Source organism: Urocampus carinirostris, chromosome 3 (genome assembly GCF_059441175.1).
Source record: "Urocampus carinirostris isolate Australia breed hairy pipefish chromosome 3, RoL_Ucar_1.0, whole genome shotgun sequence".
Lineage (NCBI taxonomy): Eukaryota > Metazoa > Chordata > Actinopteri > Syngnathiformes > Syngnathidae > Urocampus > Urocampus carinirostris.
Window position 1 is genome coordinate 39,186,182 of NC_142351.1, and position 16,249 is coordinate 39,202,430.

Below are 16,249 nucleotides of genomic sequence, written 5' to 3' on the forward strand. Positions count from 1 at the left end.
ATTTTTGTTCGGATAGTGCCCGGCCTTTCTCTCGTTGATTCTCTTATAACATATGTATAACAATATGTGTATACATGATAAATGCAGTAGTCGTAGTGATGCCTTTATTGTATTTCTTTATTTCCGGATTTTACACCACCACGTGGAAATGGTTGAATCTAGACTTAAGACACACTTATATTAGGTAGCTTATGAGCGATGGAGGACCTCTTAGTTTTGTTTTCTCGTCTTTGGGGGAGAAGGGCGAGTTTGGATGTTGTAAAGTGCATGTGCTGAGCTATCAGACGAACACCGGACCATTATAAATCCTTTTGCATCGGTCGAAAAATTGAGATGGGAAGCTTGCTTTCAAATGCACTTTTTGGATGATTTTTGTTATCACTTATATTTAATGTTGACTGTCTATTGTCTGTTGATGCCCTTGCAACATGCACTGCGGTTAATTTGAATATCATCCCCACTTCAAACAAGTAAAACTTGAACTTGGAAACAAAATATCCCGATGTGTAGGAGTTTTAGAAAGTGAAAATTAGTGGGGTTTTTTTAAATACTGGGATCTTAATGTAAACAAAACAGCACATATCTTGTCTGCCACATAAAAGCAAATGTTTTCTTTTTGCTTGATAAACCTTATTTTGCGGTTAAAATTTGAGCACTTTTTTTGTAGTACTATAAACAATCATTACCTGACCTTTGTTTTCTCCAATTCTTTTTTGAGGTCACATTGTTCATTTATCCTAAGCAAAATTTAGTTTTTTTTATTATGTTAATATTGTCACGTATTAGCATATTTAGTTTTGGGGTAATCTGAAAGTAATCAAGTTACATTACTGCAATGTTATAGTATTTGGATTACGTTACTGATTACATTTTTAACAGACTGTGTTCAAACAACTTCAGACATTTTAGAATGCACTCATAGAAAAGGCCATAAAATAATTTGTTAATTCGAGTGATTTTCTTTGTCACAAAATGTATCACTTGTGTAAAACGTCCAAGTTGTTAAGGGGACACAAAACTTCAATTATCTCATCACCTTGTTGTCCATTTTATTGTTTGTTTGTCCCCAAAACAAAGGGATCAAGTCAAGTCAAGTCAAGTCAAGTCATTTTTATTTGTATAGCCCTAAATCACGAAGAGTCTCAAAGGGCTTCACAGATTATTACACTATATTACACAGACTATTTTTCAGCCGACGAGAAGAGTAGGTTATTCATATGCTATGGAGTAGAAGTGAGTTTTAAGCTTAGATTTAAACATTTCCACTGAGGTTGCAGATCGGATCTCAGGGGGAAGAGCATTCCACAGCACCGGTGCCCGGATGGAGAACGCTCTCGAACCAGCAGAACACTTCTTTGCTCTTGGGATCACCAGAAGACCGGCAGTCTCAGATCGTAGGCTTCGGACCGGGACATAGGGGCAAATCAGATCTGAACGATAAGAGGGAGCAAGTCCATGTATGATTTTGTATAATACTAAGAGAACCTTGAAATCACATCTAAGGCTAACTGGGAGCCAATGCAGGTTAGCCAAAATCGGTGTTATGTGATCATACTTTTTTGTCCTAGTTCAAAGCCTCGCTGCGGCATTTTGTACAAGCTGAAGAGACTTGATTCTAGACTTTGGGAGACCAGAGAGTAGTGCATTACAGTAATCGAGACGGGAGGTAACAAACGCATGAATTGATCACGTCAAGAAATGTCTTACGTGCTAACGCGGTTCGTGTTGGGCATCGGTTTTTTTTTGCTTATTATTAAAAAAACTAAGAATGTGAAACGATCTGTTTGTCGTTTCGATGTTTATAAATACGGTACATGCTTTATTCGTCTTATTTATTTGTTTACGGGGATATTTAAAAATCCGATATAATCTAATGTTGTTTTGTTTGTTTGCCCAACAAATAGTGGAAAATAAAATATAAACTTTGATTGTTTCTTGGTACAGTACTCGTTTTTCCACGACCAAGGAAAAGTTCATCTTTTTTTGTTTTTTTTACAAGTGCTACCCTGACGGCGTACTGCCCCCTAGCGTCCAAGTCCTATCATTTTAGTAACCATTTTATCCCTTGTAAAAGGCATATGGAAATGATTACGGCGAATAAAAGATAATTGGCCATTTAAATACAGTATTTAATTTTGATAGTAAACGCGTTGTATTACATATTTGATCATAGAACTTAAATTATCAAGTGAAAGAAAATATAAAGAAGGAAAATTTTCACATGATATACACACCTGGAAAATAAATGTATGTGTGACGGGACCCAGGTGGACGGGTTAGTTCCAGCTGGTGTTACACATTTGTTTCATATATTTTTTTGTTGTTTTTTTGTTTAAATATCAGTCTCACACAACATAATTTAATTGCTGGCATTAAATATAAAATAACATTGCCATCAATTGGTACTATTCCAGAATCAATTAACAAATCACCACAACTGTACCTTCCAAAACAACTCACCTCATGTTATTTGGTATAACATAGCATAACATAGCATACCTCACCCAAAGCCCTATTTGTTGCTTATGTTAATAGCTGACTCACTCTTACTATTTCCCTTTTTTTGTAAAGTTTACATACATACCAAAAAAACAACCTTTACACACATTTTTTTCATACATTATCATCCCCACAGTAAGTGTTTTCCCATACCTATACATATATACATCTCACCTGCAAAATAGATGATAAATGTCAGTCCCACGCGACACAATTAGACATTAAGGTTCATTGATTGAGCAAGTCTCACTAAGATCCTGTGAGACTTGGCCCAAGCACCCTTCTCTTACCTGTGAGACTTTCCTGTCTACTGTTGATATACTGGTACTTCTCTTACCCTTTCTTCTATACAGAACTCAATACCCTAAAATTAAAAAAAAAACTTCCCCAACAGTCAAATTAGCACACAACATGAATCCTGAAATATAACATTTTAACTCGTCAGCAACCCTTGTTGTGCCACATATGTCGGCTATACCTTGTCTGGCGACAGTCAGAAAAGCACAGAGATACGTAGAGGCCTATGTCGACATGATTGTGACATCCCTACCCGTGTCTGCTGAGAGAACAGAACAAAAAAGGAGAGAAACTATTGCAGATAGCACAATAAACGAACTAAAAAGCACAATACAGTAATCCCTCGGTTATCGCGGTTGATGGGGGGCAAAAAAAACACCCGCGAAAAGTGAAAATCCGTGAAGTAGCGACGCCCCTTCAAAAATGCTTTAAAAAAACATTTTTTTTTTCCATTATTTTTTTTTTTCCATTATTTTTTTTATTTTATTTTTTTTTGGACCTGCGAAGCTCTGAACCCGCGAACGTGGAACCACAAACTAGAGACGCTCCTTCAAAAATGCTTAAAAAAAGAAAGAAAAAAACATAAATATATATATGTATATATATATATATATATATATATATATATATTTTTTTTTTTTTTTTTTTTTTTTAAATTCTTTCATTTTATTATTATTTTTTTTTTAGACCCGCAAAGCTCTGAACCCGTGAACGTGGAACCGCGAAGTAGCGAGGTCCCACTGTATTACAATTTTGGAAGGTTGGCTGGAAAAAAAAAATTGAGATGTGAATAGTCAAGATGATTGGAATTGCAGAGCAGAGTTTACAATGGATAAATACCTGGTCATGAAAGGCAGCACATTTGTAATTCCATCTTCACTACGCAACCTTGGAGAAATTAAGTGTAAATGCAGAGCTAGAGAAGTTATGTACTGGCCAAGGATCAACCAAGATATAAGACAGACCAGTTCTTCTCCGGCTACTCGTAAACATGGAAACTTGTAGCGGTTTCATGTGGGTGAGCAAACCCCTAGCCCAAGAATAGCCTGGAGAAGGATGGGGTCACCGCCAGGCTGTACCTGCCCAAGACACACCACAGGAAGTGGCGGGCAACCCTGTTGGTTAAGGAATCCGTGAACCATGAAATGTGAACTCTGCCAGACATGCATTCCCTGTGAACTGTTTTGAGATGCTGTGAAAACAGGGAAAACCTTGTTAAAGAAATCACAGGGTAAGGAACATTTTCAAAGAAAAACTTAGTGGAGCTCTCCACTACAGAATGAACTTTCACCAGCCCAAATGCTGATGGGGAAACACCTTCCACTTAATCTTCCAGTATCTGAGGACCTACTGACACCAAAGAGTGCACAAGGCAAATAAGGACCAAAGAGCGAAACAAAAGCAGCTGCATGATCAAACTGCAAAACATCTTCCTTTGCTGAAACCTGGAGATGTTGTGCACCTCAGGGATACTCCAACTAGGACATGGAAGCAAAAGAGACAAGAAGTAGTAGAAGTTGTCCCTTGTTCCTACAAGATTCAGCTGGATAATGGAGTGGCTCTTAGAGGAAACCGTGTATATTTTCAAATACAGCCAACAGGAGTTGATACTGAACTGAAAGACTTGATCCAGCAGGATACTACAGTGTCTGAGAAGTTTGTCGACACAAGTAAAAGTGGCAGTGCTATCGTCATCACATGTTGAAAATATGTCTAGAGTCATGTTTATACACACAAGAGACTTATTATGACTTGTAAAAGAAAAACAAAACCCCAAAAATGTTTTTCCATTTGTTTGGATGTGTGCTGTTTTGTACGGAGGAAAAAAAAGTGTAATAACAATTATGCCTTCATGTCGTACAGTTTTGTTTATAGGGGTAAGTATTATTTTACATGTGGTCGACTTTATTTGTTAACTTATTTTCAAAAAGGAAAGATGTGATGTTATGTGCCAAACAACTGCATTACCCGTAATACCACATTGTTACTGAGCATGCACTTCCTGTACCCTGACGTTTAATGCAGTATGTTATGGTTTACCCTCAGCTGACACAAAAGTAAACACGTGTGCACGCCAACATGCCACGTTTATCATGGAATGCATGAGAAACAACACAAAAAGCTTGACATCTCTAACATTAAGCTAATGTTAGCCCTTGGCCAGGTTGAACATCACGTCACTTTCACTTTGTTTACTGGGAGTTCATTGGCCTGTTATGTCGTAGTTTTTGTAGTTAGGTAATATTTCTTGATTTTTAGCTGTTGTCCAAAGGGCTCTAGTCATAGTAACGTTAACTTTTAGAGCCTAGATTCGCTTCCCCGTGATTGGTCTACATAATGGAATGGAGCAGTAACCCGGTCGCTATGGATTTACATCACAATGATGTGTCAGATTAATGAAATGGAACATGGTAGTGTATATGAATAGATATTTACAAAACCCAAGTACTGTGATCCCTCAATTTTCACAGTTTATAAGGACCACAACCACCTGTGAAAAGTAGAAAATCTGTGAAGTAACGTCACACCTTCATAAAAGGCCCCAAAAAGTTAATCTTACCTCAATATTATGTCATTACCTACTAAATTACAACTGTAACAAAAACAATGACAGATCTACAAATAATAACACGCAGCACATAATAGTAGTTGAATAAATGGTCTTTATTGTCATTGTACAAAGGTAAAACAAAATTGCAGGGCTTCTCCTTTCGGTGTAAGAAAGCAATTTAGAGAGCGGCCAGCTAGCTTCACGCGAGCATTAGGTGTCCTCAAATTGAGAAAGATTTCCGCAATGATTGAACTAAGACATCCCAAATGTAGAGAGTTACCAGTTTCAGAGTTATTGCTCCATGTCATCCATTTCATGGCAAATGGAAATAATGTTGGCAGAATACAGGGTCTGCATCTGTGGCTTTGGAGAGGAGTTAGATGAGCCATTAGATGTAGTCGCTTCTGGAACCTAATGATAATCCACGCAGCACCCGCTGGCGATCACTATTTATTTGTGCTCTTCAGACTGTGGTCAGAGTCTAATTTTATTATTATTATTTTTTTTAATGTAACAAGCTCCTAAAAGCTAGCGGTCGCTATGCTTCCCAGTTTGTTTACGGAGGCAGCGACCGCCTACATTTTGACTGAAACCATACACCAGCCTATCACAGTAGCGCACACACTCACACCCACTCAACACTAAGCACCCTCCCTAATTTGTTCTCGCTGAGCACAATGTACGATACAATGATATTAATGACAACTAAGACAAAGTCATTTAATCTAAAACTACGAATGAGTGAACCAGCAATAACCGAAGCGCAAAGTAACGAAGGTCTTTGTATACCATTAAAGTCTGCTTGAGCAGAAAAATGTAGCGAGGCTGACACGAGCTTTATGCTAGGTTTAGCTTGATAAAACAAAGCCTATTTAAACGTCACATCAAGTTAGGTCAATTAGTTTAAGGTAAATTATACTACTTATCCCGCAGTGCATGAACATGATTTGTTGTACTTATGGTGCTCCGGACACAAGAACTGACTGCCAATCATCTGCGTAGGTCACGTCTAATGCCGGTCAGTGCGTGGGGTAGCTCTTTTGAGTCTCACAGTTAAAAATTTTGGCTCTTGTTCGCCACCCTTATACAATAGGGGAAGGTGCACGACCCTAGGGAAACTAAGCCGCAGAAAACACGAACAGATTGATGGAAAAACAAGTACAAAAAAAAAGGTGTCATGAAACGGGCCAGGAAGCAGGAAGTGTGAACTCAAATGCATAGACGATCTGTCAATTTAATTGGAAAATAAAAGTTGTCCAACAAACAGGGACCAAAGACAAAACAAAACAGGCTTAAAGGCAATCAAAATTACAAACAAGGCATTTACTCAGAAAAAACAGGCATGAACAGGTTTTCCTCATAGTGAAGGAATGGTCTCGCAACGGGCAGTCCCAAAAGGAGCGCTTAAGTATCCCACACGCAATCAAGTCAATGTGTCTCAGCCGGTGTTGAGGGGCGGGACCAGCTGGGTGCCATGACGACCGTGCAGGACATGACAAACGGATAATGGCTTTATTTTATTTTCCAGAAATAGTTGAGCAAGCAAACAAAAACATCACATTACATTCAATTTTCAAATAACACCATAAACAGTAGAAATAAAACGTCACTTTACGTTCTTTTTATAAACATCAAAAACAGATCATTTCTCATTTTCAATTTTTTTTTTCAATAGGAAGGAAAAACAAAAAACACAACCAACTTTAGCACGCAAGACATTTTTTAACATGATGTTGGCAATGTATTTTCCTCTTTTCATTTTAGGGACAAGGTAACAGTCAAATCAAGGGGTGAAGAAATAATTTAAATGAATAACTGCCAGAAAAAGAGAAGGGATAGGCTGCAGGGGGAAAGCTTAAGCTTGGACATTTTACACAGATGATACATTTAAAAAAAAAAAATCTTGCCGATCCAACAAATGAACTTGTGACATTTTCACGAATGCAATTAAACTGTATAAAGTAGTTTGAACACATTCAGTTGAAAATTATTCTCGTTTCAAAATCATTATCATTCAGTCAACAGAACACTATTTTAAAAAGATCAATTCACAAACTCACAATGACAATGCACTTATATGTGAGGCAAAAAAATAAAATCCACATAAAAAGTCTTGATGCTTTAATTACAGGTAGAAAACACGTATACAATATAAGTTCATTAAATCACAATCAGATCCAAAATACATCCTGGAAAAGATCAGCCTAAAGAAAAAATGTAAATGAAAGAAATTGCATCACATCAAGCAGAATGATTGTTGCTAGTTTTACAAGCACACCTGTGACCCTGATCTTTAGCTTGAATCGAGAATCTTTGACCACAAACTGAACAAGAAAGAGGATTCCCACCAGTGAGAGTTTGTATGGGTCCTTTTAAGCTTCCACTAGGACGAACATTTTTGCTGCCAACTTATTAGGCAAAAGACATCTCGCCAGTCTGGGTTCTTACGTATAATTTCATGTGTCCGATCTGAATGAATATTTCACCACAAACTCAACAGCTAAAAGGTTTCTCACCAGTGTGGATTTTTGTGTGGCTTTTTAAACTTCGACTCTCTGTGAATCTTTGACCGCAAACCGTGCAGGGAAAAGGTTTCTCACCAGTGTGGACTCTAATGTGTTTTTTCAAGTTCCCACTCTCTGTAAATCTTTTACCACAAACTGAACAGGGAAACGGCTTCTCGTCAGTGTGTGTTTTTGTGTGTTTTTTTAATCTCCTACTCTCGGGGAAGCTTTTACCGCAAATTGAGCAGGAAAAGGGCTTCTCGCCTGTGTGAGTTATTTGGTGTGATTTTAAGCTCCCATTCCGAGTGAATGTTTTACCACAAATTGAGCAGGAAAAAGGTTTCTCACCAGTGTGGGTTCTTGTGTGTAATTTCAAGTTTTCTTTGTGGGTAAATTTTTTACCACAAACTAAACAATTAAAAAGTTTTTCGCCAGTGTGGATTCTTGTGTGTAAATTTAGGGCATGCTTCCAGCTGAATCTTTGATCGCAAACTGTGCAATGAAAAGGCTTCTCCCCAGTGTGTTTTCTAGAGTGTTTTTTTAAGTCCCCTCTCTGGGTGAATCTTTTATCACAAACTAAGCAGACATAAGGCTTCTCGCCAGTATGGGTTTTTGTGTGTTTTTTTAAGCTCCCACTCTCGGCAAATCTCTGACCACAAACCGAGCACGAAAAAGGCTTCTCACCAGTGTGGATTATTTTGTGTGATTTTAAGCTCCCATTCGAAGTGAATTTTTTACCACAAACTGAGCAGTCAAAAGGTTTCTCGCCAGTGTGGTTTCTTGTGTGTAATTTCAAGTTTCCCTTGTGGGTAAATTTTTTAAAACAAATTGAGCAGGTAAAAGGCTTCTCGCCAGTATGAATTCTAGTGTGCAATTTTAAGTCATTCTTCCAGCTAAATCTTTGACCACAAACTGAGCAGGAAAAAGGTTTCTCACCCGTGTGGGTTCTTGAGTGTCTTTTTAAGCTCCCGCTTACAGGGAATTTTTTGCCACAAACAGAGCAGACAAAAGGCTTCTCACCAGTGTGGGTTCTAATGTGTTTTGCTAAGTTCCCACTCTGGGTGAATCTTCTGCCGCAAACTGAGCACGCAAATGGCTCATCACCTGTGTGAGTTTGCGTGTGTAGTTTCAAGTGTCCTTTTTGGGTAAATGTTTTACCACAAACCAAACAGTTAAAAGGTTTTTCGCCAGTGTGCGTTCTTGTGTGTCTTTCTAAGTTGTGCTTATGGCTGAAATCTTTACCGCAAACTGCGCAGGCAAAAGCCTTTTTGCCAGTGTGAACTACCATATGCATCTTCAGAAAAGCCTTTTTTTTAAAGGTTTTCCCACACTGAGAACAAGTGTTATCGCCTTCTGACTGTTCATCACTTTCACGGTTTGCAGAGTTAGACGTGTCATCATCATCGGTTTGCACAGGTTGACAGGGACTGAAGTTTAGAGGCTCCTGCCAACTGTTCTCTTCTAGTTGACCTTGATCTTCTATGGTTGAATGGACCCCAGCCACTGGCAGCACAGTCAAATCTTCCTCTTCTTTAACAGGAACCGGCTTCACATCCTCCTCCTCCTGCTTTATATCGAGATAATGTTTAATATCATCCTCTTCCTGCTTTTTGACATAAGTCTTAAAACCTTCTTCTTCTTCAATTTTAACGCCAGGCAAATCTGGTTCCTGCTGCGCAAGAGGAAGAGATTTTTCTCTGATGTCTGCAACACACATTTCAAGGAATATTTATTTGTATGGCCCTTATTTCACACTGGTCAAAAATGGCTGCACAGACCACCATTTTTTGCATCAAACTTCTGCCTCGTTTACCATGCTTTGTGGGTGTCTTTGCTGTGTCAATTACATACATGCCTTACACAAATAGCGTATTTAATATTCAAGAGTTAACAAGGGCAAACATCCATCCTATACATAGCTTGTTGACTTTGCTCTCAAAATGATCGATGCATTTGAATTTAAAATGTTTTTTGGATGGCATGCTCCCAGACGCAACATTCTATACCGTTGTATACCAAGCTACTTTATATTTAAGCAAGACGGCATCCCTGAAATTACAACACAACAAAATGTAAATGAGAAACATTGACTTTTCAGTCCTACATCAAATAAACTATAAAATACAATAAAAACATTTTCGTGAAAAAAAAGTAATTGTGTGACACAGTATCCCTGAAAACATAGAAGATATTTATAGACCTATACAAATAAATTATAAAATATGTATCAATCATCAACCACCAGTCATTGTAGACCCTGCAACAGTACCCAGCCCAGACCAACAACAACCATCAACCCCCAGTACAGGTGCTGGCACAGTTCCTCCACACACAACTACAACTGAAAGACCATCAGCAAGTGAAAGCCTGAGTCATGCCCTTTATAGACGGTTAGCAAGTGACACTGTGGAGGCATGGGTGCCCCATTCAACTGCTCCTCCTCCTTGGCCAGCTCACATTTTAGATGCTGATCGTGTCAAAATGGTGTGGAGGGGTCATTTTAATATCAGCTCTGATTGTAATTTTCCAAAAGGGCCTGACAGAAGAGCATTCCACCCTTGCCTTGAATTCAAATTTTTTCTCAATGGAGATAAGGTCTTCCGAAGCTGGTTAGTGTACTCACTGCAGAACAAAGCCATTTTCTGTTTTCCATGTCACCTTTTAAGCGTAAAGAATATAAAGCTGAGTTGGGTTTGAACAAATTTATTGACACTAATAACAGAAAACAAACAGTGTAAGGTTTGAACAACCCCTCTTGACAATCTCAACAGCAATCAAGCACATTCACAATATTATATTTCAATATGACGTTTAACAGCAAACACAATGTGAGGTTTGAACAACCCTTCTCGAAAATCTTAATAGCAATCAAGCATATTCACAATTTCGTTATATAACATCTTTGTTAGTGTCAATAGATCCGTCCAAGCCAAAGTCGATTGTTTTTTGGTCCGAACAAATCCACCGACACCAACAGCAGCAAAACAAACACGACAATCTCAACAGCAAATAAGCATATTCACAATTTTGTTATATCTGACAATATGACGTGACAATATGACGTTTTAACATTTTTTCTGACATTTTCAACATCAATTAAACAATTTCAGAGTTATTATCTTTTAACAGTAGTTAACCAACGTGTAAAGGGCAATACTATTGTGCAAGGGCATAGCTCTGCCATCCCACCCTCCCAAGCAGCATCCTCCAGTCCTCTGTGTGGGTCCTCTCCTTTCTTACTTCTACTTTCCACAACCAGGCCGTTGCTGCCGGGACCCCCACAGTGTAGCTCCGGTTCCCCCCTCCGGGTGGGTGCAGACGATTCTTCTTTATGGCTGCGTCCTAGGCCCGCCGCTCGCAGATTGTATGGTATCTGCAGCCATTTGGAGCACAGCCACCGGGGGGATCTGCCTGCACCTCCATACCAGCATGCTCACCACATTTGCGACAGAGTTTCGGTTGTCCTAAATAGGGGATAAAGCCACCGTTTTCCCCCAGGACTATAGTCGACGGGAGGTGTTTCAGTCCCTGAAAGCCCTGAGGATCTTGCCATTGTTGGATGGGTATCCTCCAGGCACCAGTCCAATAGCCTTTCTCATCCCTCACCTTCATAGCCTGGCCTTTTACCGAGCAGTATCTACTCAACCAATAATAGACGTCATCAGCACTCACCACCTCATTAAACATTCTGACAATGACTATCTTGTTAGCATTATCAGTCAGCTTCTCCACTGTAAATCCAGAAAACTGGAGCCTCACCCCCTCAAAGCGATTCCAAAACTCTTGATAAAGAGCCGCCGTTACAAAACTTACATCAAAGCCCTTGCCAGTAGGCATTTTAATGATAGCATGTATCTCCTCCTTTTTGAACTTCAAAAGCTTTTCAATAAACTTGTTAATAAAATCTAGCCTTGACATTGCCTCCGAAATTGCCACAACATCTTTGAGCAAGAACCGTACGCAGTTATGTCTCCGCCCGCCGGTATAATGCCCGGCCATGGCAGGACTCGGCTGCTTTACTTCTAGCTCTGTCAAAATGGTCTGAATTATAAAATTAATAGTTAACAACACACTCAAATCCGGCGCAAATGAGGGTATAAACGCAGAGAACGAGCAGTGCTAACCTGATCCGTCCGCCAAAGCTGAGTACAGAAAGTTACAGTGACTGGTCGAATACATCATCTGTTAAAAAAAGGGTCATGAGTGGAGCCCATCCCAGCCATCTCCGGGCAGTGGGCAGGGGACACCCTGAAATGGTTGCCAGCCAACCTGTCAACCTCCACGGCTCCATGCCCTTACAAACTGTCGTATTTTCCCTTACAAAATACAAAATAATATTACACTATATATATTTTTTCAAACGTGTTTATTTATGTAGATAGATAGATAGATACTTTGTTCATTCCCGAAGGGAAATTCACATTTCCAGCAGCATCCCTGAGCTGAGAACAATCGAGAACAATCGAAAATAACACGCGAGCTGCTGGAGTGGCTGCCATTCGTGACGGCGCCGGAAGAAAAGATTCAATTTGAATCATGTACAAACAAACAAACAATTGAATCATGTACAAACAAACAAACAAACAAAATATTCATGTTTCAATAAGTGGATTATAAAGAAGTTCAAAAATGAAGTAGCTTGGACGTTCACTGTAGAAGGAAAAAAATACATGCAAATATAATAAAGTAGAATAATAAATTGTCTTATTCAAATTATGAATTCGTTTTCTGCATTAAATTATTGTAGGTAATATACTGATTAAAGGGATAACCACAAACCTGTCTTTTTTCACTTTTTCATTTTATACTTCCTTTTTTCTTCTTTATACAATAATAATAATTCGTAACATAATGCATCAAAGCAAGTGAGCAGTTTGAGAGTCGGCTCTCTTTAATGACTTGAGTCAAAAAAGCCGGTTCTCTAAAAAGAGACGGACTTCCTTTCACTACATCAAACCGCTCGCTTCGTTTGCAACGAAAAAAAACGATAGAGATAGAGGCTTCCGCGGCGAACTCGTTTGACTAGATTGATTTCCCGTTTCGTGATAGTCGGTGTATACCGGATGGTACCCATCATTGACAAATTTGTGTTTTTCCGTACAGATATTCTTGTACGGCGAACACATCTTAAAATGCATAATAAACGTACTTTGTACGGCAAAACCGTACAGGTTGACAGGTATGTAAAAGCATCACTACAATAACTTTCGGAATTTATCATGTATAAAACATACCTCACACTTATTCAAAAATAATCTGTAAAAGAGAAGCCTTGAGTCCTATCCGGACTGAAATACAATCTTACGGTGGACGTCGAGAGATAAAAATTAGATGTCAAGGATGATGCAGTTCTAACTAAAATGACTAACCTTCTCTGAGATGCTTCACAGAAGAGTCCGTTCGTCGATGTTCTCGCTCAGTCTCCTCTTGCACTTCCTCTATGAAACGTCTTTTTTCACTTGAGCACATTTTCTCTGCGTTTGAAGCTCAGAATTGATTTCTTTACCAACTTGAATAAGATTTCCAAACAGCTGGATTGGGCAATAAAATGCTATGTTCACGCTACAGAGCGTAATCCTCAATTCCGATTTTTGGGGGGTGAAATCAGATTTGTTTACATTAAATTATTCAGTGGTTGTTGTGGTGGCTACCAGTACGTATTCTTTCAAAATAAGACCGCAATGCATTGTGGGATATGAAACTCATGTCCTGTACTCTTATTCTTCCGAGTTTAACAGCGGCGTGCATCCGTCACTTTGGTGCATTACCGCCTCTTATTGGTTTTGTGATGTTTGATCTAAGGGTTTTTAACGAGTAGAAGTTAAATAACACACAATGCTGTTTTAAAAAGAAACATTTGATTTTCCAAGCAATGTTGAGCAAACGGTACTACAGTATCTATGTTAATACAAACAGGTTCTCTCGATCGTTTCCGCTCGCAGGGGAGGGTGTTTTTACCTACAAAACTTTATTGAACAGGAAGACACGAATTGATTTTCGCTCAATAAATTAATACAACAAAATCACCAATTGAAATAAATCACAAAAGTAAGCGTTTCTTAATAAAATTCAATCTTGTATCCAAAAGTGGAAATGTATTTGTATTACGTTATGTTTGCCGATATTCAATGGTATTACAAAGTTCTGTAAAATGGACGCCAGGAAGCAGCACAACGTCAGGGTAATTCGTAAAATGTTTTTTTTCTGGGTCATAAGAGGGAAAGAAGTACGGAGAAACGGTTTATGGTTGTATTTTATAGTGTTAGAGAAGTAAACATGCTAAAAATATAAGATTACATTCAATTGTTCCGTATCACCTTACGCAAATTACAAAGATTGAAACGTTGTCACTCGTTTGTTTTTATATCCATTAAACGAAAATAACACAGACCGTTCAGAACTTCAGTTTTCTTAACAGGTAAAAACAAATGGCCAACACAGAACATTACAGACTATGTGGTATTTTCATAATATGATGTTGACATTTTTTTCCTCCTTTTATTTCAGACAGAGTAACAATAAAATGAAGGGGCAGCAAGGTGATGGGATAATTGAAATTATAATTACTTGTGTCCCCTGAACAACTTGGACATTTTAAACACACACAATAAAAATCACTCTGATCAGCAAATGAACTTAAGATATTATATGAGTCCTATCTGAAATGTAGGAAGTTGTTAAATTTTAAAGAGGAGCCAATTTGATTTAAAAGGTACGCTGTGTAATATTTGACCGATATATCCCACTGTATTGTGTGGTGCAATCAAAATGTGACTCATAAGCAACATTTTCTGGACTGTCTCAGAAAATTAGAATATTGTGATAAAGTTCTTTATTTTCTGTAATGCAATTAAAAAAACAAAAATGTCATACATTCTGGATTAATTACACATCAACTGAACTATTTCAAGCCTTTTATTATTTTAATATTGCTGAATTTGGCTTACAGCTTAAGAAAACTCAAAAATCCTATCTCAAAATATTAGAATATCATGAAAAAGTATACAAGTAGGCTATTCAACTAATCACCTGAATCATCTAATTAACTCGAAACACCTTGCGAGGGTTTCCTGAGCCTTAAAAACACTCAGCTTGGTTCCGTAAACTAAATCACAAGTATGGGGAAGACTGCTGTCCAGAGGACCATCATTGATACCCTCCATCAGGAGGGTAAGACACAAGAGGAAAATTCTCAAAGAGCAGGCTGTTCACAGAGTGCAGTTTCAAAGCATATCCACAAAAAGTCTGTTGGAAGGGAAAAATGTGGCCGGAAACGCTGCACAACCAAGAGAGATGACCGCAGCCTTAACAAAATTGTGACGAAGCGCCGCTTCCAGAACTTGGGGGAGCTTCAAAGACAGTGGGCTGAAGCTGGAGTCCAGGTATCAAAAGCCACAGTTCACAGACGTGTCCGGGAAATGGGCTACAATAGCCGTATTCCCGTGGTCAAGCCACTTCTGAACTCAAGACAACGGAAGAAGCGTCTGACTTGGGCTATGGAGAAGAAGCACTGGACAGTTGCAGAGTGGTCCAAAGTCCTCTTTTCAGACGAAAGCAAGTTTTGAATTTAATTTGGGAGTCAAGGCGCCAGAGTCTGGAGAAAGGCTGGAGAGGAGCAAAATCCAAGTTGCTTGAAATCCAGTGTGAAGTTCCCACAGTCAGCAATGGTTTGGGGAGCCATGTCAGCTGCTGGTGTTGGTCCACTGTGTTCCATCAAGTCCAGTAAATGCAACTGTGTACCAAGAGATTTTAGAGCACTACATGCTTCCATCTGCTGAAAAGCTCTATGGAGATGAGGATTTCATTTTCCAGCATGATCTGGCACCTGCCCACAGTGCCAAAACCACCAGTAACTGGTGCACTGACCATGGCATCACTGTCCAATCAAGGACTGCTAATTCCCCTGACCTGAACCCCATCGAGAATTTGTGGGGTATAGTTAAGAAGAAGATGAAAGACACCAGACCTACAAATGCAAATGAGCTGAAGGCCGCTATCGAAGCATCAATAACACCTCAGCAATGCCACAGGCTGATTGCCTCCATGCCACGCCGGATTGATGCAGTAATCCGTGCAAAAGGATTCCCAACCAAGTACTGAGTGCATCAATGGACATTTTCAAATGTTTGATTTAGTTTTGCTGTTATAAAATAATTTTTTTACTCGGTCTGAGGAAGTATTCTAATATTTTGAGATAGGATTTTTGAATTTTTTTCAGCTGTAAGCCAAAATCAGCAATATTCAAATAATAAAAGGCTTGAAATAGTTCAGTTGATGTGTAATGAATCCAGAATGTATGACATTTTTGTTTTTTTAATTGCATTACAGAAAATAAAGAACTTTATCACAATATTCTAATTTTCTGAGACAGTCCAGTACATTTACTCAGCTATTTAGA

General features: G+C 38.7%; 1 protein-coding gene across 1 annotated transcript; it reads right to left on the reverse strand.

Annotated features, from left to right (window-relative positions):
• Nucleotides 1-5,542: 5,542 nt before the first annotated feature.
• On the reverse strand, nucleotides 5,543-13,695 carry LOC148369665 (uncharacterized). The gene is made up of 2 exons (XM_088331782.1): nucleotides 13,221-13,695; nucleotides 5,543-9,555 (listed from the first exon to the last, which is right to left on the reverse strand). Exons 1-2 carry the CDS (start codon nucleotides 13,318-13,320, stop codon nucleotides 7,841-7,843), a joined length of 1,815 nt encoding a protein of 604 aa, XP_088187908.1. The 5' UTR covers nucleotides 13,321-13,695; the 3' UTR covers nucleotides 5,543-7,840.
• Nucleotides 13,696-16,249: the final 2,554 nt, after the last annotated feature.